The sequence below is a fragment of the Patagioenas fasciata genome, chromosome 22 (assembly GCF_037038585.1).
Source record: "Patagioenas fasciata isolate bPatFas1 chromosome 22, bPatFas1.hap1, whole genome shotgun sequence".
NCBI classification, from domain to species: domain Eukaryota; kingdom Metazoa; phylum Chordata; class Aves; order Columbiformes; family Columbidae; genus Patagioenas; species Patagioenas fasciata.
This window is the reverse complement of record NC_092541.1, coordinates 4,423,130-4,445,921: the sequence shown is the minus strand read 5'-3', so window position 1 is coordinate 4,445,921 and position 22,792 is coordinate 4,423,130. Positions and strand designations below refer to the sequence as shown.

The following is a 22,792-nucleotide window of genomic DNA, read 5'->3' as shown; positions in this document are numbered from 1 at the left end:
AGATGAGAGCTGCAAGCAAAGCTCTTTCTGGAAACACAAGTTCTTTGCTGATTCAAGAAGGAAGCGTCTTCGCGGAAGGGTGGGAGGTGAAACCAAGAACCCAGCTAATTACTGCTGTCGATTTTCCCTGTGCAAACGGCTTGAGGTAGAGATGATGCTGCCCAAAGCCTACAGAGACATTAACTTTTTCCTCCGGCTAGAAGGAAGTCGGTCAGCTTCCCTCAGCACAAACAACCACAGCTGCACTCAGAATACCCAACCTCCTCCTTGGGACGAGCCCAACAACGACCAGATTCACCTCGGGGGCTGAGACACACGGGTCTTCTCACCCCATCCCCTCTGCTCCTGAAAAGCACAACCGCATTCCTCTGAAAAGCAGGAATTTCCACCCGCCATTCTCAAGCTCAACCTAAAACTCACACCCAAAACAAGTAATTCCCACTGTTCCGGAGAACATCTAAGCTCAGGACATGTCTTGGAACTGGATCAGAACAGACAAGAGAAGTGAGGCCTGGGAGCAGCGAGCTGCTGAACCGCTATCCTACTTCAGCACAAAACACCGGCGACCGTGCTCGGTGCTCCACGGCAGGGGTGGTTGGAAGCTTTTGCAATTCCTTCTTTCGACAAGGTAGAAAAAACCCCTCCGAAACAGGGACGGCTTCACGGCCTGTTCTCCAGCTGCCCGTGCTTGACTCGCCACGTCCAGCTCACGCTGCAGTCGGGCGCCAGGGTGCACTGCAGCTCGATGCCTGAGTCGGGGACCTCCATGTCGTAGCGAACCGGCTGGCCCTCCTTGGTGACCAGGCTGAAAGCGGGGACCGGGATCTGTGAGGCAGAACAAACGGATCTGAGCACCTCGGGTCCCTTTTAGAACATTATATCCCTCTATCAAACCCAACAAGTAGCTTCCCAAAGCACAAAAAGCTCCTGGAGAGAGGCTTGTGCTTGGCAGGGATATCTTTAACCTTGTCTCATTAGAAAGTATCTCGGAAACTGGACCAGGCAGCGTCCACCCTGCTCCCGAATCGCATCAGCCAGGGTTTCCACCACTGCTGGTGGCTGCTGAACTGGTGCTGTTTGCACCCTGTGAATTCCTGGTGATGTTTTGCTTTGTGATGTCCTAAGACCACCAAAGAGAACCTACGACGCGAGAAAGATTTTCTGGACTTCTGCAACCTCTTTGGAGACGATCACCACATTTTACAGGCCACAAATGCTCGAGAGTTTCTTTCAGGGGTTGCCAAAGAGGCGCCCAGTGAGGTTTGCTGGAATCTGCCAATATCTCTTGACCCTCAAACCTTAGAGACATCACAGCCTGTTTCCCAGGGCTGATACAAAGAAGTCATACAGTGATTCTTCTTTAGGGAGAGGAGGAAGAATCTGTAGTCAAGAAGGATTTTTAAGCTGCAGCAGAGATCCCTATGGTCCCTACGACAATTAGCAATGATTACGATTGAGAAAAGATCTTCTGGTATCACGCTCGGGACAGCAGCACTGAAGTTATGCTGCTAAATGTGCATTAGGGTCCCTGAATGGACTTTTCAGTCACTGGTTTTAAAACGTTGTGAGGCTGCGTTATGAAGAAATTAATTTGTGGACAAAATATTGTAGTTAACCCCCACGTCTGTGTCTCACCTGGCTGCTTATCCCAGTGGCAATGTCTCCCACCTTCGTCCTGTGGAAATCCCTGATGTGTAAGTTTTCTCCACTTAGCAACTGAATCTGGATTTTCACTCCTGAAATGGGTAAGAAAAGCCATTAACTTGTGTTGTAGGCACAATGACTTCACAGTCCAACGCCAAAACCTGACAAGCAAGGCAGATACATCAGAAGAATTCGTTTTCGTCATTAAGCATCTAATTTATGTAGGTCTTTTGCTGAGCACGGAGGCTTGCGGAAGACAACAGTGACTCACAGAGCAGAGCTGGATTTAGCAAGAAAGCAGCTGGAGAGATGTACTGATTTGCACAACGTGCCCTCAAAATTACATTGTAGACGTTTATGGTTATAAAACGTATATTCTTGCATGTGGCACTTGTAGGAGGCAAGACAAAGGTGAACCAGACTCTGTGTGTTCAGGAACTTCTCCGGCTTTGCAAAACTACCCACACCTGAGTCCTGCCTATCTATGATTGGGGCAGGCTTGGCCTTTGGAGAACCCATGTGTTTTTAGGAGGGTCTGAAAACTAGACCTGACCGTTCATCCACCCTGGAGAAATTCAGACTCACCGTTGAAATAGCTGGGAGTGTCGGTGTGGCGGCTGCGGTTCAGCAGGTTGTTCCAACTGAAGCTCTGTCCGTCTGTCTGGCTGTTCCAGGAATGAATCCCAGAGCTCATCGTGTCCCTCAAGCTGTGAGAAGCCTTCATGGAGTTCTGCAGAAGTAAGCACAAGTTTGTCTAAGGCTCCTAAAGAAAAGGAGCTTGCGTGAGATAAGCGTTAAAATAACCTCAGGAGGACAAAAGTAGAAATATCCACAGGGATCTAGGCCAGGCCTTGAGTTATTTAACATTTATCTATCATCTAGAAAAGGAGATGAGCAGCAATGCAACAGTTTGCAGACATAGTAGGATATTCTCAATAGTCGAATCAATAATCATCTGAAGAGTTGGAGGAGAAAAGAGGGCTCTATCGTACCGAGAGACAGGAGAATAAAGCATCAGATAAATTGTTAATGTCAATAAACGACAACGCACAGGAAAGCAGTTAACTGTACCTAAACAACTGCAGACCCTACTCCACTATACCACTTGGAGACATCTGTTCTATCTTAGAGGCACAGAAGGTCAATCTGACAGTATTGGCACAGTGGCAAGTACAAGCCAAAAGTCAAATTAAATGTTAGTGTTAGGTATTGGCTAATTAGCTGTGTCAACAGCTGAACTACTGTACTGAACGCTGCTCAATCCCCCTCATAAAGCGTTATAAGGCAGCAAAGAGGAATAGAAATAGGAAACAAAGACAATCACAGTCAGAAGTGAGTCCTGCAGATGGCAGGCTACACAATTTTGGGTTCTGTGTCTTTGAAAACCATGACTGAAGGGCTCACGGCCTTCCCTGCTTCAACAAGGCTTAGTCAGTGGTTCGCACTGCTATTCCCTACCTTATGAATGCTGGACTTAAAGCAAACATAATAAATTAAACTTAGTATTTAAGTAATTTAGACTATGTAAATCATTAGTACTAAGGGTTTAAAAGAAGTTCAGGAAGAACAGATCCATAGGCTGGGAATGAATATCCAGGAGCCGGGGCTCTGTGCTTCTGCCCTATTAGAATCAGAGAATTGTTTTGTTTGGAGAAGACCCTCAAGATCATGGAGTCCAACAGTTACCCACCCCTGGTACTGCCCCATGTCCTGAGAACCCCATCTCCGTCTGTCCAACCCTCCAGGGATGGTGACTCCAGCACTGCCCTGGGCAGCCTGTTCCAATGCCCCACAGCCCTTTGGGGAAGAAATTGTTCCCCACATCCAACCTCAGCCTCCCCTGGTGCAACTTGAGGCCGTTTCCTCTGCTCCTGGCGCTTGTTCCTGGGGAGCAGAGCCCGACCCCCCTGGCTCCAAGCTCCATTCAGGCAGTTCAGAGATCAGAAGGTCTCCCCTCAGCTCCTGTTCTCCAGCTGAACCCCCAGCTCCCTCAGCCGCTCCCATCACACTTGTGCTCCAGCCCCTCACCAGCTCCGTTCCCTTCTCTCCGCTCGCTCAGCACCTCAAGGGTTTTCTTGGCGTGAGGGGCCCAGAACTGACCCCAGGATTGGCAGTTTGGCCTCCCCAGGTCCCAGCACAGGTTCGGTCACTGCCCTGGGCCTGCTGGCCACACCAGTGCTGGTACCAGCCAGGATTCTTTTTGGCCCCTTGGGCACACACTGGCTCATGTTCAGCCGCTGGCACCAACACCCCCAGGGCCTTTTTCACCTTCCCTGAGCCTGCAGCATTCACGGGGTTGTTGTGACCCACATGCAGGATCCAGCACATGAGAAACTCCATGTGTTCGTTGGCCCCAGTTTCCAGAGGTGGTTTCCCTGCCACCCCCCTGTCCCCAGTAACAGCAGACACCAACACTCACCTTCTCGCTGGCATCTGACACAAACGGGCTGTCGATGCTGAGACACGAAAGCATTTGTTCTTGCTCTTCCAGTGAGTAAGGCTGTGAAAGGCTGTTCAAAAACAGTTCTGCAAGCGAAAGGAAAGAGAAGAAAGACATCTCCAGTGATTCCTTCTGTACCTCCCTGCTCTAATCACCGTTACCGCAATTAATACTCAAGGCTTCTTCAGCATCATCTAATGAATGCTGATATTAGTGTCTGCAAAACGCAGGGCACACAATTCCTCTGCTAAAGCGAGGTTACGGCCACCAATGTGAAAATAGGGAAATTGAGCCAGAAAGGACAGATGAATTGTGCAATGACATGCAAAATGCCAGAGACACGATTAGCACCCAGAATTTCCCAGTTCTTGCCTATTTAGTCACCCCTCAGTCTTCCCTCCAGATCCATCCATATCATACCCAAGAAAAGGTCAAACCGATGCACTCAACTCTCGCAGCAACTTGCTCTGATAATATCCAGACCTGACAAGGCTGCTGGAGACCCAAAGCCATTTCAGAAGGAATTTGCCCCTCAGCAACCCCTAAAATGCCATTTCTCAGTTCCGTGACAACGGTTGCATTTCAAGACACTTTTCTCCTAGCTTGAACTTTTCAATTCATTTACAAAGACTAGAAAATATGAGCTAAAAGAAGCGAAATGTTGAGTTATGCTCCAGCAATGGACCTGCAATATTACTTCACTGATCTTCACACTGAACCTCCTGCTGATTTTCAAATTCTGGATTGCTGCTGGTGATCAAATTCGTTCAGAGGGTGGATGAAAACTCTGACCACTACCATTGTGGCACATTTAATTGGTTAAGAACTAATAGTTTGGGTAATTTCAAGGAAGGCTGAGCAATCCGTGTAACGAGAGAGGAACCACAAATAAAACAACATCCAAGCTCAAACCCCAGAAATAACTGTCGAGAGGCCAAAAGAAAGCAGCCACAATTTTATCAGACTCTCAGGCACAAAGCTGAATTCCCCACGCAGCGCTTACCTATTTCCAGCTGCTGAAGCTCTTGTTCCGAAATGGTTGTTGCTCTCTCCACGTGGCTGCAGCTCTTGAGGGGCAGAGGGGTGGAGGAGAGAGGCGGAGGGTCCCAGGTCTCAGGGAACTCCTTGCCTGGGTTCCAAGGGGTTCTCTCCAGCTCCTCCCTCTGCTCTGAGGACGGTGGTGCTGGCAGGACTGGGCTCGCACAAGAAACTTTGCCCGGCAACTTTGGGTCAGAAGCAGTCTCAGAAACTGGGCTCACTGTGGGGGACAGGGACGTCTGTGGGTTGTTCTCTTTGTTCAAAGATAAATGGCGAGGCTCTCTGTATTCGCCTCGCCAGGGGCTTGTCACACCTCCCACTACAGAAACAAAAAGGAGACAAACATTATCAAATAAAGGAAAAAAAGCGGTGAAGTTTTCCTACACAATCAGAGTTTCTGAAGCGCATCCTGCTGTAAAACACTCTGCTTCTTCAAAGGACAAAACCAGATCAGCTCTACAAATTTGCACTGTGTTACAGAACCTTTCGGCAGGATTAAGGTGAAATAAACTACAGAGAGTCTTAGAGGCAAGACCAGACCACAAGTATGAGTTACAGTTCAGGATGCAATAAACCTGCTTTTGGTTTTGCTGCCAAGCCCCAGCACACACCTTAACAACCCCAGCACAACATCGGCTGCTGCAAGAAAGAACACGTGACAGCACACAGGAAACGCTCATTTATTTGGGTGAGAAACACCCAGCTGCGGGTAAAAACTATTGACCAAAAGTATACATCAATGCTGAAGCCTGTGTAAATGATAAACCAAACAGTAAAACATACTGGAATTTCCCATAGAACCACTCTGACTTAACTGGCAAGCAGCCACTTCACCAGTGTGGATAAGAAGCTTTAGATACAGGATGTTTCTACCTTCTTCAAGTGCAACGCTGGTCTTAGTTTTCAGCTCAGACGCAGATGCTCTCTGAACAGGCTCTTTCTCCAGACCCATTTTAATAATCTCAGCAGTGAGAGGGTTGCAGGAAGGTGGAATTTCCCTCAGAGGAGGTGGCTCTTTAGCGATCTGTGTAACAAACAGGAAGTGAAAGAGGTTAGACCAGAGAGGCTTCATTTGATTTCAGAAAGGTTCTTCCCACCCTGAGAGTGTTTCCAACTGAAATTACAGCATTAAATGAGAAACCTGAGCAGTAATTTTATTACAGCTGAACGGCTCAAAAGTCACACCCAAGTCATTAGCAGGATAGGAAAGAAACAGTGTGTGCAATATTTGGAGCACAAGTGTGACGGGAGCGGCTGAGGGACCTGGGGGGTTCAGCTGGAGAACAGGAGCTGAGGGGAGACCTTCTGATCTCTGAACTGCCTGAAAGGAGCTTGGAGCCAGGGGGGTCGGGCTCTGCTCCCCAGGAACAAGCGCCAGGAGCAGAGGAAATGGCCTCAAGTTGCACCAGGGGAGGTTGAGGTTGGATGTGGGGAACAATTCCTTCCCCAAAGGGCTGTGGGGCATTGGAACAGGCTGCCCAGGGCAGTGCTGGAGTCACCATCCCTGGAGGGTTGGACAGACGGAGATGGGGTTCTCAGGACATGGGGCAGTGCCAGGGGTGGGGGAACGGTTGGACTTGGTCATCTTAAAGGTCTTTTTCAACCAAAACACCTATGATTCTGTGATTCTATACACAGTGGTCTAAGAGGTATAAGAAATGAGCAGCTTCCAAAGGAAGGTTGGCATGATCTTAGATGTGATTCTCAGGCAGCCTTCCTGAAATGTCTGCTCTCTCACCACGTATAATGAGACTCTACAGCCTTACCTGCCTCTTCCTGGAGATGCGCTGGGTCTCTTACCTTCAGGCAGAGCGGGTGGTTGTAGTACTGGGTCCAAGGGTGGCACCCGTTCAGCATGTGTAGCATCATGCAGCAGCTGCTCCACACGTCCACTTTGGAGTCACAGCGCTTTCCCATCACCACCTCCGGAGCCATGTGAGTCTCTGTGCCCGGCACGTAGTTCCCTAAAACCGTTCAGATGAAAACTTGCATGTAAACTAAACAATTGTCCCAACGCAAGGCAGCCTCCTTGTCTTCTTAGTTATAGGGAGAAACAAGTCACCTTATCCCTAAAAGCAGCATCGTGTGCTCTTAGAAGCTGTTCAAAGGCTACATCTCCATATTGGCCCCATCCCTTATACACGGGATATGTATTAAACTCCCCTTTTCAAGCAAATTTGGGAGGCAAAACACAAGGCTCCACTGGTGAGCTCAGCATTAAGATAACATATCCTCCTAACAGCTGCATTAAGAAGCGCTGTAAAGTTTAATTGCCCAAAACTCAGTGAGGAATTTTGCTTCGGTGGAAGTCAGGATTCTTCTTCTTTAGTGAGGTTACGTGACAAGCCAGAGTTAGATTTTTAAGTTTCGATGTGGTTTCTCGCAGCGACAAAACACTGAATGCAGCACGCTGACATAATCTTACAAAAAACACAACAGCTTTCTAGACCAGGAGACGAGAACCACCTTCCAGCCCAAAGTTCATTTTACATCACGGTAATATCAATAAATGTGACACTATGAGCAATGTTAGGTCCGGAAAATAGTTGCTTGCAATTAAGCTGTATGTAAATGTTCAAAAAGGATGAGGCAGTAGCGCAATTCCTTAGAACGGCAGCAGGAAGTCCTCACCTGTGACCAAGCACTTCCCCAGGCCGTCGGGGTGCAGGTGAGCAGAGTGACCGAAGTCACACAGGAGAGCTCTGCTGCCATCGTCAGACAAGAGCACGTTTTCCGCTGGCAACGAGAAGGTTTTAATTAGTCAGTCTCCTTTGTGTGATGGTCACTGAGATGGAAGAAAAATAAGTCAAAAGCCTATAGAACTACACTTTTCTGAGCCCAAATCAAGGTCTGTTACTCCTATGGAGTGTCACTGCCTTAAGCAGGTACACACCTATAATTATCTAAATATACACCTATAATTATCTGTGCTTACAGGCTACAATTATCTGCCCTGGAGATTCCTCTACCCCAGTGGCGAGGCACCCTGGGGAAAGAGTCCGTCAGCCCCACCGGATGGCAGAAAGAAAGAGGTGACAAATATGACATGGTCAGCTGTTTAGAGCTGAGTTAAGCTCTAATCTCAAATGCAGAATTGAAAATCTAGTAAATAACCTTTTGCCACTCAGTAACTTCATCTCCAAGCACTTTGCAGTAAGAAAACGGGAAGAACAAGGTACTTCAAGTACCATCCTACCTTTTACATCTCCATGGAGAATGTTTTGAGCATGAAGATACTCCAAGCCCTCTAAAGCCTGGCCCAAATAACTGAGGGCTCTGTCCTCCGGCAGGCAGCCGCTCTGTTTAATTAGCTGACCTAATGAGCCACCTAGAAAGGAATCCAGAGAGTCCGCGTTAGCTTATCTTTAAATTCATCCCAGCATCATCAGCGTTCCTGGTCGTTTCTGACGAAGAAATGAGAACTGCCAGGTCTGACAGCCCTTATCTTCCACACACAGGTCTGTTCCTTTTGGTTATTCCCCGAGTTCTTACTGCCCACAGAAACCACCCTCTTTCATGACACCTTTTGCTTAGTGTCAGGTTAATGGTGTTGCTTTGCTACTCTGTGATCGTATCAGACACTTGTAGGTGCTACTGATCACCACCTTGATTCTTACAGGCTGTGTTTTCCATGGTCCTGCCTGGAAAAAGGAGCACCAGGCAACAGAAGGTTTGCTGATACGGTATCCCCTGCTCCACTACAATGAGCTTTACGTGCTGCTACGCAAAGAAACGTGAAAGCAAAAACCAGTAGGGGTTACACATACCTATCCCAACCCACACGGGAATTAACACTAGGAACGCTCTGGATACACCAAAGAATTAACAGATTTAAAACTGGGGCAGGAGGAAGAGGAGATCGGTGTCCACTGCATGCAGCAGTGACCACGGTGTTCCCACTGTGCTTGTTGCCTTCTCACCCTCCATCAGCTTCATGAAGATGGTCACCCAAGGTCCCTCCTTCACAGCTCCGTACAAGGGGACGACGTTAGGGCTCGTTATTGCAGCACACGTCGTTAACTCCTCTGCGCGGAAGTGTTCCACTTGTACCTGGAGAAACCAAGAAGAAGCCAGAGTTAATTTTGTGACGAATCTTGACAGAATTGTCCCTCCTTGATGTTTGGGTCGGAGTGTCCCGCACTGTCTAGTGGCAGAGGCACAGGGATAAACCTTCGTTAACAGAAATTAGGGGGTGCACCAATAAGTGTGAACACTCAGAATGATGCTGAATGAGGACGATGAGAGTCCCCAAATCTTAGGTGTGTGAGTAAAGTGAAGATTTGTCAAGACTTCAGCTTCTACTCTGATGTCTTTATTTTCAGCCAGGTTGCAATACCTCCAGCTTACAGCTGAGTACGAGTGATCTTCGGGAGGAAGGTAATTTAGGTCTCAATGAAGAAGACAATACTGACAATTCAAGCATTGTGCTTTCATGGAAGAGTAAAACATTAAGGGTGATGCAGGGCTTGGCAAAATTAAAACTCCTCCCAAACAGGAGGGAATATGAAATAGGGCCACAAGCAGCGATCTACACTGTCACCTTTTTAGATGCTACTGAGCACGCACAAGAAAACGGTTCAACAAAAACTCTATTCGCTAAGTTCAGCCAAACAAAACACAACAAGAATTTGCTAAAGACCAGAAGGAAAACATAAGTCATTAAGATTCTGGTGGGAAAAGGCTGGATGGTGTTTCTTCACCGTCAGTAATGCAGTTAGAACTAGTTTTCTTTAATCTGAAGAATTCAGAGAGCAGGTGCTTGCAACACCAAAGGTGTGAAAGGTCAGGTAGTGTCCTTGTGCTGCCAGCACTAATTCCAGACACTTCTTGATGTCACATGAAATAAGCGTTCAACTCGCCTGTTAGAACTCACTGGGTTAGGTGGTGTATTTCTGATCTACAGAAGCATCCTTTGAAATCCTCCAGGAAAAGAAAATAATAATTGACATTTCGAAGACTTCAGCTTCTACTCTGATGTCTTTATCAGCACTGTCAGCCCTTCTTCTGAACATACAACCCACTGCTAACAGCTATTTCTGCAAAGACCGCGCATTTGCAAAATGGGTAATAAATATACCTAGTCAGAAAACAAGCTGCCACCAAATTCCCCATCTAAGCGATGCAAAATAGAAAATAACATTCTACATATTTGTTTCTAAACAGGTGACAAATGAAATGGTTAAAAACCAGGACAAGCTGCCTTAGTCTTGCCACTGACATCTTTCCACTGGGCAACACAATAAGGTGGGACCAACGCACACGAGGAAAAGCCAACGTTTTCAATTGAAAAATGCAAGTTCCAATTCTTTTTGCATAGAGTATTTTTGTACTCGAGACAAATGCTTCCCACACACTTCTTGAAGTTTTCTATCGGAGTAACACTGGTTCACAGAGGTGATGAAACTATTCAAGCGTTACGTTCAAACCAAACAGTTCGCATTCTCATGATTTACTTGCGTTATCGTTCTGCCTTCGCCTCTGAGCTCCCCTACCAATCAATACCCTGGTGCAAGTTCTATTCCACACATTGTCTGACAACGGTGTATCTTGGTTTACAAGAGATTATTGTGCCAGCTTCTGGAAAAATCCACATCTTCGCAGTGCTGTAATGGAATCACCTCATGTCAACGCGTCAGCACAGCACACAACACTCGAACAGAAGAAACCTCGCCCTGTTTTGAGCACCTACTGCCTGTCTTATGTTTTCCCTACTTTCTTTCTTCTCCAGCAAACACCTGCCAGGTCACCACTTAACCAGACGTGTTTTAAGATGCCAACGGCCAAGCAGACAACTCACAGAGCCATTTCTCCTTTGCGGCCATTAGGAACGCACTGAATCTTTCTGAAATCTCAGCCCAAAACCCAACATCCTTTGTCGCGCATTTCGAAGGCCAAATGAACTTATTTCTGGCTGCTAAACTGGACCCTCTGTGCGCATCCAGGTTCTCCATCTGCTGCTTCTCTCCGTGCCATCACCTCGAGGCTTTCCCTTGGACGTAACCACCGCAGCACGGTAGCTGGAAGGAGACAACTTTTTCTCCGTACACCTTTTTGTGTCAGGAACCCCCCCTTTCTCCTAATTACCTTTTTGGCAGCACACTGAAACCCCGTCTGCTTGTCCTCTATTTTGTAGACTTCTCCAAAAGAGCCGATGCCCAACGAACCGTGGCACTTGGTCCAATGAACCTCTTCTCGGTACTCATAATCCACCGGCTTTAGTTTCTGCAAGTTAAAAATCAAAGAACAAGATGAAGCAAGGAAAGAAACAACTGTTGAGGTCACATTTGCAGAAAAAGCCCCACGATAGATACTGCCACGTCTCTAAAAATCCCTGTACAAAATTACTCCTGTCACAAGCTTGAGATGAAACTATACAGGAGGATATAAGTGATTTCTGTGGGTTCTGTTTGATGCGAATTAGTGCACCCCGGTGTTGTAAAGAAACGCCACCAGTATTTGGATGGTTTTGCAGCTCCAAACTATTCCCGTCACATACAGGACATTACTACAAAGCTAAATCCTAACAATATTTGTATGACTAAACGTAGACAACTATACGTGAGCTAAATTTTTATAGCCAGTAGACTGAATTGTGCTTTAGATCTCAGTGTAAATGAATTCAGGCAGGTAAGGAACCGCTTGAACTCCACCACTGACACTGACAGGGTCACACCGATTCCAGCGAAGAGTCCTCCACAGTGGCGACAGAGAACTGAATTCAGAAGAAATGAATCATCCCTCTACGATTTACAAGCGTTTGCTGCGCCCGAGCCCCGCGTTCGGCGCGGGACGAGCTGCTGGCGTCCTACCAGAGGCAGCAGACAGGCTTTGTGCACCTCCCGCTTCACATGGCCCTGGTTTCTGTCTGTGTCACACTCCGGGTCACCTACAGCCAATAGAATCTCGCAGCCCGTTCACCTGAACAGACTGGGTTCTTTCACAGACAGACACAGACGTGTTTGAAGTCTGACTAAGCACAGGAACGCTCCTCGGAGACAAGCGTGCATATTTTGTGAATGAGCGAATAAATAAGAGCCACCGATCTGAGACAGGGCTTTATAGACTTCAAGAAACAAAACCGCATCTTAAACTGACGGCCTTGAACTATATCAAGAACCACTCAGAAAATGCGGTTTTGTTACAGAAGCTGGTACGTGATGCAGATTGTGCTTTTTCTGCCTTGGCGACACTAGTGTGTGCGGTCAGGTCACCTCAGTGAGCAGCACGCCTTCATTTTCATCCGCTTCATGAAACTGTTCCTTCGGGTCCAGGCCTCCTCCTCTCCACGTCTTGGCTAGGCTGGCTAAATTTTGGGGTTCACCGAGACTCACGCTCCCCTTCAAGGCATCTACCAAGTATTCTTCCACAGAAACCTTGTCCAAACTGGTTTTTACGGACTGGTTGACGCACTTGGGGTAACTATACTCAGAGTTTAGGCCGGATAAACGATGCTCGCTGTCTTGGTAGACCTGGCCGTGGAAATACGACTCCAGAGCGCTGCGTTTCACGGCATGGAGAGGATTGTCCAGATGTGCGAAGTGAGGGGGGATGATGTTGTAGGGAAAAGGATGGAGAGTTTCAGGCTGTGGAACACTGTCCCTCTGATAGCGTCGTTTCCAAACATGGTTAAGGCACTGAATTGGGCTGATTAACTTGTGCAGTTCGGTTTTGTATTGGCTCCTTGGTGAATGGAGTTTGCCCGCGGACAGAACTTTCTCAGGTTTCTCAAACGGCTCATAGACCAAGTCCTTGTTCAGTTCTGAAACCCAAAAATGGTTTCTGTAAAGAGTGTTTTCGTGCGATTCATCCTCCTAGAAAAGAAAACAAACCAGCTGAGCAGGAACCTTGATATAACCACTCAAAATTCAGCTGAGGATTGTTACCAATTCGCAGGGGTCTCACCAGTACAGGAGGGATTCTCACCTGGACGGGAATTGGGGTGCAGCTCTCTTGTTCCGGAGTCCTGGGACCTCTCCTGCCAGCAGCCACCGTTTGGATTTTCAGCTTGGACCTTTTCTTGTGCCGTTTCTTCCTGGCCTTGCCGCGGTGCCGCCCTCGCCAGCAGGTCGGTGCCATCTTCCCCTCTGTCGCGTGGGCCACATTGTTGGGGATCTGATCGAGGCTGTCCGATCGGCTGTTGGAAACCAAAACGCACCAAGTCTCTTAGATCTGGTGGTGCAAGCGCACCCCCAGTTAACAGCTATGACCAACACAACGAGAATCAGCAATTCTGCCTTCTGAGGTTTAAAGAATGGAGAACGACAACGTCACTTCTTGCTTTCTAAAGAGGGAAAAGCACTGAATGTCTGCAGGTTGCTCTGAGACAGTTTGTGTCTGTGATTTATAGTGAACACGGATTAGGTATAAGTGCAATCCACTTCTTAAAATCGTTGAAATTAATACAAGCGCTCCTAATATAAATGTCTGCTCTGCTTGGAAGAACAATAGGCTTTGCACCAAAGGGATGACTAAGTGCACTCAAATAAAATACCTTCAAAAAGCCAAAACGTTCTGGCGTGTAAAGCTCAATACTCAGATATGATTTCTAGGAACACAGAGACACAAACCAGCGCTGGCCAGTGCACCAGCTGGGGCTGCACAAACAGATGCAACGCTCCAGAGGAGCTTTTACCTGCAGTTATTCAATACCAGTCAGAGCAGTTCGATTTATTTTAATCAATTTGTAAGAAAAAAGCGAAATATTTGATTTTCAAATGAAGAAATAGTAATTGTTTTCTTGATCCGTGCAATATATAATCTGGCAGCACCTTATTCTATATCCCAGTCACCCACTTCAGAGGGCGTTGGAGCTGCTTAATAAAGCTCCAGCGCTTCATAAAGCTCCAACAGGGCACAGATTCTTCAGGAAGAAAAAGCGACTTCAGAACAGCAAGTCCCAGGCCTCTATTTTTTCATCTCGACTGCTACTCCCACTTTACCCATTTCAGCTTCTCTTCACAACTCTATTTCTGCTGCTGATGCTGTAATCGAGCAAAGGTTCTCCTGTTTATCCTCCCCAGAAACACAACGGTTCATTTTTCTCAGGACTACTCGTGCCAGCCTAAATTTCCCACAACTTTTCAAAGGGGATGGTGTAACATGATTGCAAAAGCATCAGGACAGCTCAGTTAAAAAGGACTGAAACCTTTCCTTTGGACTCTTCTCCTTCAAGCCCAAGAACTCACTCATTCATTTTACAATAAATTTGACAACGCAGAAATCAAGGCAGAAGATGGACAGGCATTGACAATAAGATAATGCAAGGTGTTTGTGCTTAAACTTGGATTTTTCTCTTAATACAAAAAGGTTTTGAGGAAGATGCTTGGGGAAAGACAAAACTCTTGCAGAGCCTCAGACAGAAAAGTTAATTTAAAGGAGTGCTTTCAAGTAAGCACACAGAACAAGAGTGATGTGGAACACACAATGGTGAAGGTGGGTATTGACGTTGAGGGGTTTCTCACCTGTAACGCTTACTGTGAGCAATAAAGGATCTCTCTGACAACGTGGGGCTGAACTCCTGACTGTTTTCACCTGTGTGAAAGAAAACAGGATTATCACATATCGTTGGTATCAGGCAAAGTAATAACTGGACTAGGAAACAACTCTACCAACTTGCTAAACCAGCGATTCAGAGAAATCAGCACACAGTCGCACCACATCGCACACACTCCATCGTTCCTCCTCAGACAGCTCCCAGCGCTGCGACCACCTCGTCTCCCACCTGACAGTGTTATTTTGTTCTTCTTCTCTTCCCCCTCCTTTAAAACACCCAAGACCAGCTGTCCCAGCAGGACAGAGATTGAGAGTCCAAGCACCAACGGCCCTTCTGTTATTTACTCAGTGGATGCTGCCACATTATTAGAAGATTTCATGAGCTTCCTAAATAGAGCCTGGGATGTGTCACCAGCTCCACCCCGCTCAGGCTTACAAATAGATTTTGTCTCAGCTCTCCAGGAGTGCGAAGCGAGTGAAATCTCATCCTGCCATTACGCATTCCTTTTTCTCAATGAAGAGTAGACCTGCCCGCTACTTACATTCTGCTTGGGCAATAATAGAAATGGATGCACAGCCTCCTTCTGTTTCTTCTTTTGCTGTTCCTTTGGTGATGACATCATTCAGGATTTTCCACTGGCTGTGAAAGATGACCTTCTTTGAATCTTCTACTTTGCAAACGCTGCTCTGCTTCTCACTCGCTGTCTCGTTCAGCCCCTTCGTAGCTGTGAGCTCCTTCTTGTGCTTGACGGCTGCATCGGGAGCTCCTTGGCACGTAATTCCCATCACTGCCATTTCACAGGTTCAGAGAGTCACTAAAGGCAAAAGAAACCAAAGCAACACACTTGTCAAAATACTGAACTTCATAGGTAGAAGCAGCTTCAGGTTCCTGAGAAATAGGCAGCTGAAGGTATCAGATTATCAAATAATTTAAACCAAATCAAGGTCCTTCCCAAACTCTGAGCTGAAAAAGACCCCCAGCTCTCCATCCCTCACCAGCACCACGGAATAACTAACATTATTGTCAGCACTAAAACTATAAGACCACACAGTTTTCAAAGGGAAATTTATTTCCTGGTATATTCCCTTAGCTTAAATACACACAGTGAAACTATACAGAAGAGGGAACTTGTGTATCACTAAACAGGAAGAATATTCCCCCAAAAAAGCGAAAAAGAGAAGACACAAAATATTTTCTCCTAGAGTGCACCAAGGAGAAATGACACTGTGCTCTCACACCACGTTGAATGGCCATAAAATCCTGCTAATTGCTTTCTTCCTTGTACTCAACCACCCCCAAATCCATGTCTTGTTTTTCCTTCCCTCAAAACAAGGCTCAGCAATCAGCCTGCCCATCTGTAACTCCTCCCTCCATCACCAACAGCTTCTGAAACTTGCTCAAGCCTGAGAAAAAAGCAGAGCTCTTATGGTGTATTCGATTAAAACAAGTCGCTGTCGGACAGAGGACAGCGACGGGGCTGGAAAAGACAATTTTCTCCGCTTGGCAGCAGCTGGCGAGTCAATCAGCGCAGGCTGCGAGATGACCGGTTAGCGCCAATGTAGCTCCCAAGGAGCCCCAGCACATGGCAGATCTCGGAGGAAGGTGGAAGGGAGCCAGGCTGGGAAGGGAGAGGCACAAAGCAGCAGGGAAGCAAAGCACTGCGGTGTATCGGGGGGTGGAAACCGGGAAAGAGAAGGGTTAGGAGTTCCCTGCAACCAGACTGAACACCAGCCAACGTGAAATACGGGTTTGGTTTAGCTTCTTAGCCCCCAACCTGGGGTTTCAGAAAAGTTAAAACATAATTGTTTTCTTTTAAGCCAGAATATGTTCTATTGCCCCTTAACTGTGGGGGTCAATTCCTCTCACAGCGCAAGTGCGAAATCTTAAAATGAACGTTTCCATCATTAAACAACACATGAAAACTCAGAAATCTTAGCAAACGTACACGTGTTAAGTATCACGAACCAAATATAAGATGAGAAGGAGGGATGTCTGAATGGAGACCAGCAAAAATAAGATCTCAGAACTATTACAGGAGCATTTCTTCAAGGCTCATCAGTTTAAATCCGCACCAGGGATTTCCTTTTCCTTTCCCTCTTCTCTTCTCTTCTCTTCTCTTCTCTTCTCTTCTCTTCTCTTCTCTTCTCTTCTCTTCTCTTCTCTTCTCTTCTCTTCTCTTCTCAAATAACTGCGTGGGACAAAAGGCTCCTGGCAACACAGAGATCAAACAGAAAAATGGCAAAACTACTGTGTGTTCTGTGCCTAAAGTGCCACCAAGGAAAGGGGACAGGAGCCAAGTGCCCAAACCTTGGTGCGAAGTGTAAATGAGTCACCTAACAACCTGGCAGGTATACAAGGCAAGTCAACAATGACCACATTCAGCGGCTAAACAGAGAACAGCTGCTGTGCAAAAGAAGTGCTGATGACAGTATCCTGCTCATTACGCCCGTCCTGCTCCCTTCTCCTCTGCCGAAATTATGTCAAATCTCAGTGCTGTAAAATAATCCCTTGGAGCAGCAGAAAGAGAGCTGCCAGATGACTAATCCAAGCCACCAGTGACCAAACCGGCAAGTTCAGCGCTATTTTTATACTCACTCTCTCCTGATTTGCATTAACTCTGTCTCTCCTTGCCCTCCCCTCACCTTCAAGGACCTTCAAGGTCCGCAGCGCAAACCCTCCCTTGTTGCCAAAAACCACGTAATTCTACAAGTCCCTCCTCAGCTTAGTTACAAGCCAACAGAGGGAGGGGAGAAGCAAAATTGCAAGCCCTTGTCGCTCTCTGAAATGGAACAGAATAACACAGAAACATTACCAAGGTTAAAGTCAACAAAGTACATACCTCACTGGCCGATTGAAATAAAAATAAAAGTAAGAGGTAGCTATTGTAAGCAACGTCCTCTAACACAGCAGCCGCCAGCGCTCAGACAGCTTAATGTGTGACTCAGGTCTACAAGGCTGTGTAGGCACAGAAGCTGCAAGCCCAGCCCAGTTTAACTGTTGCCGCACAATCTTCAGGTCCTTATCAGAAGCAAAACCCCAACTATTTACATGGTACGTACAACAAGGCGTAGTTGGCAGAAGCTGTGATTAAAAAAATAAAATCAGAGCTTTTAAATCATTTTTGAAGCATAACTTCTCTTGAAGCTACTGAACTCATCTCTGTGTGATTGAAAGGGGCGGCAATCCGGAGAGGTGTGAAGTATTTGAAAAACCTGTTAATTTGGCCGTAGCTGCTCGGTCTCCCAGGCCCAGGCCATGTGTGCAGCCCCTCTCAGGGAAGCTTTGATAAAAAGGAGCCTTGGAAGCAGCCAACGGTACCTGAGGATCCACAGCAAGACCACTGAGAACAGGATTCACCCACACGAGACGCGCTGGAGCTGCGGTTTCGGGTGCCGATTTACTCGCCGCCGCTCCAGGATGAGCACAGCTTCCTGTACAGACACCAGTTACGTACGTGCAACACAAGGAGCTGCAAGTTCTTGAGCCGGAGGATGGTTGTTTCATACCCCAAACTGCTCCTCTGGTTTTCAAAACCTCCTCTCCCTCGTCTAAGTCACTTAGAGCCAACTGTAATTCTTGATTTCAATATCCCCGACTTTCCTCCTTCCGCAGACGTGTGTATGGGCTCATTATTTTCAGGGAAGAAAGGGGAAGTCGGGTAATGATGCAGTAGATAAAAGTGAATACTACACCCCTAACCCACAATGGGCTTTTGCTAGCAGAGCTAAAACCTACTGGCTCCTTATCTTCACTAAGGTTTTACACTCACCTCTGGTTAACTAATGTTAGTTCTCACTGCTGTAAAAAAGAAAGTGCGTTTTTACAGAACGAAAGCCAAACACGGTATCAGTTGTGCTGTGGTGGCACCGGCAACTCCTCCCTCAGAGAACGTCTGTGCTCCTGTGAGAAACTAATACACTGGATAAGGTCACTCAAGACCTGCAGGGAGGTAGAATTATTAATATGAGAGAGAACCATGTGCTTTCTGCTCCTGTAAAACCTCCTCCACCCTCTCTTAACAAGTCCCTGTTCACCCTCTTCAGCTCTTCCATCTGAACTGGAAGCTGTTTGTAGCACGGATCTTAAAAGGATATTTCTGTGTTTCACAAATTACTATGTATATAGAAAGAGAGACTCGTAGATGGAAAAAGTCAAGTGAATACTTCTCCAGCACACCATAATATGGGATCCTGCTTGGGATCAAATCCCCCCTGCCAATGGCTTTTTGGAGAATTTCAGTTAATATTTTGTGGATTTGGTTAAAAAAAGACTTGGGAAAGAACTTTAAAATATACATAAGGCTCCGTAAGTCGGCTTCAAAATATGCAGATTTCTTCTAGTCCGAGTGTGAATGTTCATCTGCAGTTTCAAATTGACATTTAGTTTGAAAAAAAAAAAAGAATTATGTTGTCTCGGTGAGGTTTCCCACTTCCTTATTGAGAAGAGTTTTATGAACAATGCATTATCTTAGGTAAGCCTCTCCTCCTGCAGCTGCTACCGGGTTATTAAAACAACACAACGAGGCTTTTGGCAATGTTGCTGTGCTGACCACGACAACAAAGCAGCAGCTGGGAAGAGCCAGGAATTAATGCATCACTAGATGAGGGAATGTCAAACAAAAAGAAGAACATGCACCCTTTGGGGACCTTCCCGTCCCAACAACTGTCAGTCGGTATTTGGGAATGTGTCTGCAGCCAAAAGAACCTGCCTGGAGTATTAGCTACAAAATTATCATTCAAAGACAGCAAACCTTATCAAAACCAGCTGTTTGACCAAAGTAAAAAAGATGACACTTGTTAAAATAAATGAATCACATTAAAAAGCTGGTTTTGGGCCCAAGGAGTTGATATACATGGATAAGCCCTTCAAACCTCAGGCGCCACTTCCCTCTGTCCCGGCCTCCTCACCATTGCCTGTCTCTGCTTGGATGCGATCGATGAGCTTCCTTGCCCGACCACGTTTCAGATGGAACTGAAATTAAGACGGTTCCGTTTTTGGCCGTGTCAGTTTAAGGCATATTATTGTAGCATGGGCCTGGAGTGGTTATTTAAACAAGCTGTCAGCGAGGGAGAAGTTTCAATTTGTGTCAGAAGGGACTGAAAAAAGTTGTAGCACTCAACACACAACCCTACCTTAAAACACACTTAATGTGATTTTAAGGTAGCGTGTTTAAGAGGAGAAAAAACACTTCCCTTGTGTATCTAAGAGTTCCAAAGTAAAAATAAATAGAATGCCTGACTGATTAAAATACTGGTGAGTCAGATCAGCAGTTGCTATTCCAGGATGCTTCACCTCCTCTTCTTTAACCAGTCGCCTGCCCAAGGGGCTCCTGCAGAATTGGGTCTGGTTCCCCCCGGTCTCTCCAGCGCTGCTGCACCCAGGTTTACCCGAACATCGCCAGGTAAAGCTAAACCTTCCACCCAAACCACCACAGCACCGCCTGCTCGAAGGATTTCACTATCAGCCTTGTCTTTATGAGCAAGTTGTGTTACAAATGATAATAAGTACGTAAACATGTTCTTTAAAGTGGTTGGATAGTAAATACTTCAGAATCCCATTCAGCTGTTTGTGCTGCTTACTGTAAACACCACGATAATGAGCTTCAACTGCTTTTTTGGTTGCCAGACATCAGTATATTGCAATAGTTTGGTTATAAAGCCTGTACAAAAATATTTGACAGAGTTTAACCGCCAGCAGACTTTCTCAAAGTATCTAAACACACCTATCTTCATTTCCTCAAGTACCAGCTGGAGTACAACTCACCCCTTAACAATCCTTTTCATGTTGTTGAACCAAGATACGATACAATACCAGCCGCCCAGAGTTTATAAACATCGCCGCAACCCCATTCATTCAGAGAAGCGGCTCATTTTTCCAAACTGCAAACAAGCAGAACAAAAACCAGCAGAACAAACTTCAGCCTGACTGGGCTTTGCTTCCCAGCCTGGCTTAGCTGTTCTCACACAGGCTTTTAGGACTCTGCCTAGCGACCTCCTGATTTTTAAGACCCACTTAACAAGGTGATATAATAAAGCACCTCAATGGCCAACTTCCAACAATAACCCCAAACACTCATTAAACTCAACTCTGTCCGAGCAGGCAGGACTGAGTTTTCACCAGTTATTCCAAATCCTTGGTTTGCAGCTTGAAATTTTCAATGACATTTACAAACTTCCATGCGAGGCTACAAGCAACTGGCTGAAATTCTAGGCAAAACAAAAAAATTAGTTAAATTTAGTACAGATAGAAGCATTTATATGTAATTTTAATTGATGATTTGTCCTGCAAATTCGATTATGATGCTTTAATACTACGAAGAAGAAATATGAGCTGCTCAGAGTAGTTTCTAACACCCATCCTGACCAAACTCCCATGAGACAAACTCTCTTATTAACTGCAGAAGAGAATGGTCTTTTAGACAAGACAAGGTCCATATTCTTCAGGGCCTCAATGTCACTAAACCGTGATCAGCAAAGCCCAGTTCCTAGCAACTACTCCCACTAGTCCCTCCTTCTGATCCCCCAAGCATCCTCCTGGTCTCCCTTCCTCAGTATTTCCAGCCTCTTTCCTAACTCAGGTCTCTTTTACTTCAAGCCAGCTGCTCTTCTTGGAAATTGGAACTTTTTCTGTCCTGCAGACCCCTCTGTCTGCACCAACAGATTTGAATGACACTTGACAGCAAACGTCCAAAGTTGAAGAGACAGCGTGGTCACATCTGTTTCCTTCCCTTCAGCAGACAGGGTAATAATTAGGCACCGCATCATCATTAGAACAAAAGCTCAGCTCTACCTTCTCATATTTAACACTGAAATAAGGTTCAGGACAGACACTGGCAAAGTTCATCAACTCCAGGGATGTCGGATCAGGTCCCACAGATCCTTCATGGTTTTTGGTTGTTCTGAGTTTGTTTGTTACGCTCCTTCTTCACAGCATGCTGGACAAAGAATCACTCTCTTATAGCAGTTAAAATTTAATAGTTAATAGCAAATGAGTCATTCCACAGGAATCTTGTGGCTGTGCCAGTGAGATTTTAACTCGGTAAAATGCAATAAAGCAGCACACTACAGACACATATTTCAAAGCCCGATTCTATTATTCTTATCACTAATGTCACAGCAAAAAAGGCGCAAGTTATTACTCATAAAAGAGTTCAGAAAGCCGGCTGAAAAAGAAATTTAGACGTTGTTTATGGATGCTGGTTTCAGATTGCTGCTTCTTACATGTGCAAAGCCCTGAACACATGTTTCTAATGTAACCGATTAAAGTAGACAGGAAGCATCTGAGATCAACCACAGCAGCGACTTATTAATCAGCAAAGAAACATTTTCACCATTCGCCAGAAAAAGAAAAAAAAAAGACGTGTCAAAGAGAAGCGCCGAACGTGCGAGGGGAGCAGAGGCAGTTTAACCGAACTCCTGATCTTATTCAGTTGGATATTTTGATGAGTTTTGCTCAGGGCTGCCCTGTCCCCGCTCGCAGCGCCCACCGCCCCGCGCTCACCTCAGTGTGCGGCCGCTGCTCCGGGAACCGGGGAGCGGAGCTTCCGAGCGGCCAACGGGCACCTGGGCTCCGGAACAGAACGGTGGAGATGGGCTGGGTGTCTGCGGAGAAGTGAGTGCGGAGGGGAGCGGCCCGTTAGCCCGCGGGTCCCGCTCAGCGCTCCCCGGTGCTCCCCAGGCCCTTCCCGGCTGCCTCACGCTCCTCACTGAGGCGGCCACGGAAGCAGCGGCGGTACCGGGCGCCCCCAGGCCCTATGGGACAGATGCGCTCCGCGGCTGCTTGAACGGAACACCGCCCTCCGCTCCCTGGATCCCGTCCCCGCAGTACCCCGGGCACAGCCCTGCTCCGCGCCTCCCGAGCGGCCGCACCTACCCCGGCGGCCCCGCACGGCCCCGCACGACGCGGCTCCTCAGCGGCGCCCGCTCACTGACAGGCGGCGGCCAGCCCGGCCCCGCCCTCCCGCCGCCGCACAGCCAATCACCGCTCCGCCGCGCCGCGTGACGGCGCCCCTCTCCCGCCCACGCCGCCCCGTTCGCGCCCCGCCCCTCTCCGCTGCGCCCCGCCCCTCCGCCACCACTCGCCCAATCAGCGCTCGGCCCCGCCCCGCCGGCGGTCCGGGAGCTGCGCGGCCCCGGCGGGCCGGAGAAGGCGGGGGGCGGGCGGTGAGCGGCCGGGGG

At 47.1% G+C, this 22,792-nt stretch overlaps 1 protein-coding gene across 7 annotated transcripts; it reads right to left on the bottom strand.

Moving 5' to 3' along the window:
* Window positions 1–594: 594 nt before the first annotated feature.
* MAP3K14 (mitogen-activated protein kinase kinase kinase 14) lies at window positions 595–22,576 on the bottom strand. 7 transcript variants are annotated; one of them, XM_071818013.1, is made up of 18 exons: window positions 22,488–22,576; window positions 22,116–22,216; window positions 16,561–16,823; window positions 15,157–15,429; window positions 14,584–14,653; window positions 13,046–13,256; window positions 12,334–12,933; window positions 11,207–11,344; window positions 9,043–9,172; window positions 8,319–8,450; window positions 7,754–7,858; window positions 6,923–7,086; window positions 5,996–6,146; window positions 5,088–5,441; window positions 4,064–4,170; window positions 2,230–2,374; window positions 1,636–1,736; window positions 595–825 (listed from the first exon to the last, which is right to left on the bottom strand). In XM_071818013.1, exons 4-18 carry the CDS (start codon window positions 15,407–15,409, stop codon window positions 661–663), a joined length of 2,826 nt encoding a protein of 941 aa, XP_071674114.1. In that variant the 5' UTR covers window positions 15,410–15,429; window positions 16,561–16,823; window positions 22,116–22,216; window positions 22,488–22,576; the 3' UTR covers window positions 595–660. The 7 variants fall into 7 exon arrangements, with proteins under 7 accessions (XP_071674114.1, XP_071674112.1, XP_071674116.1 ...); XM_071818011.1 differs by having other exon boundaries at window positions 16,581–16,823; XM_071818015.1 differs by having other exon boundaries at window positions 16,649–16,823.
* Window positions 22,577–22,792: the final 216 nt, after the last annotated feature.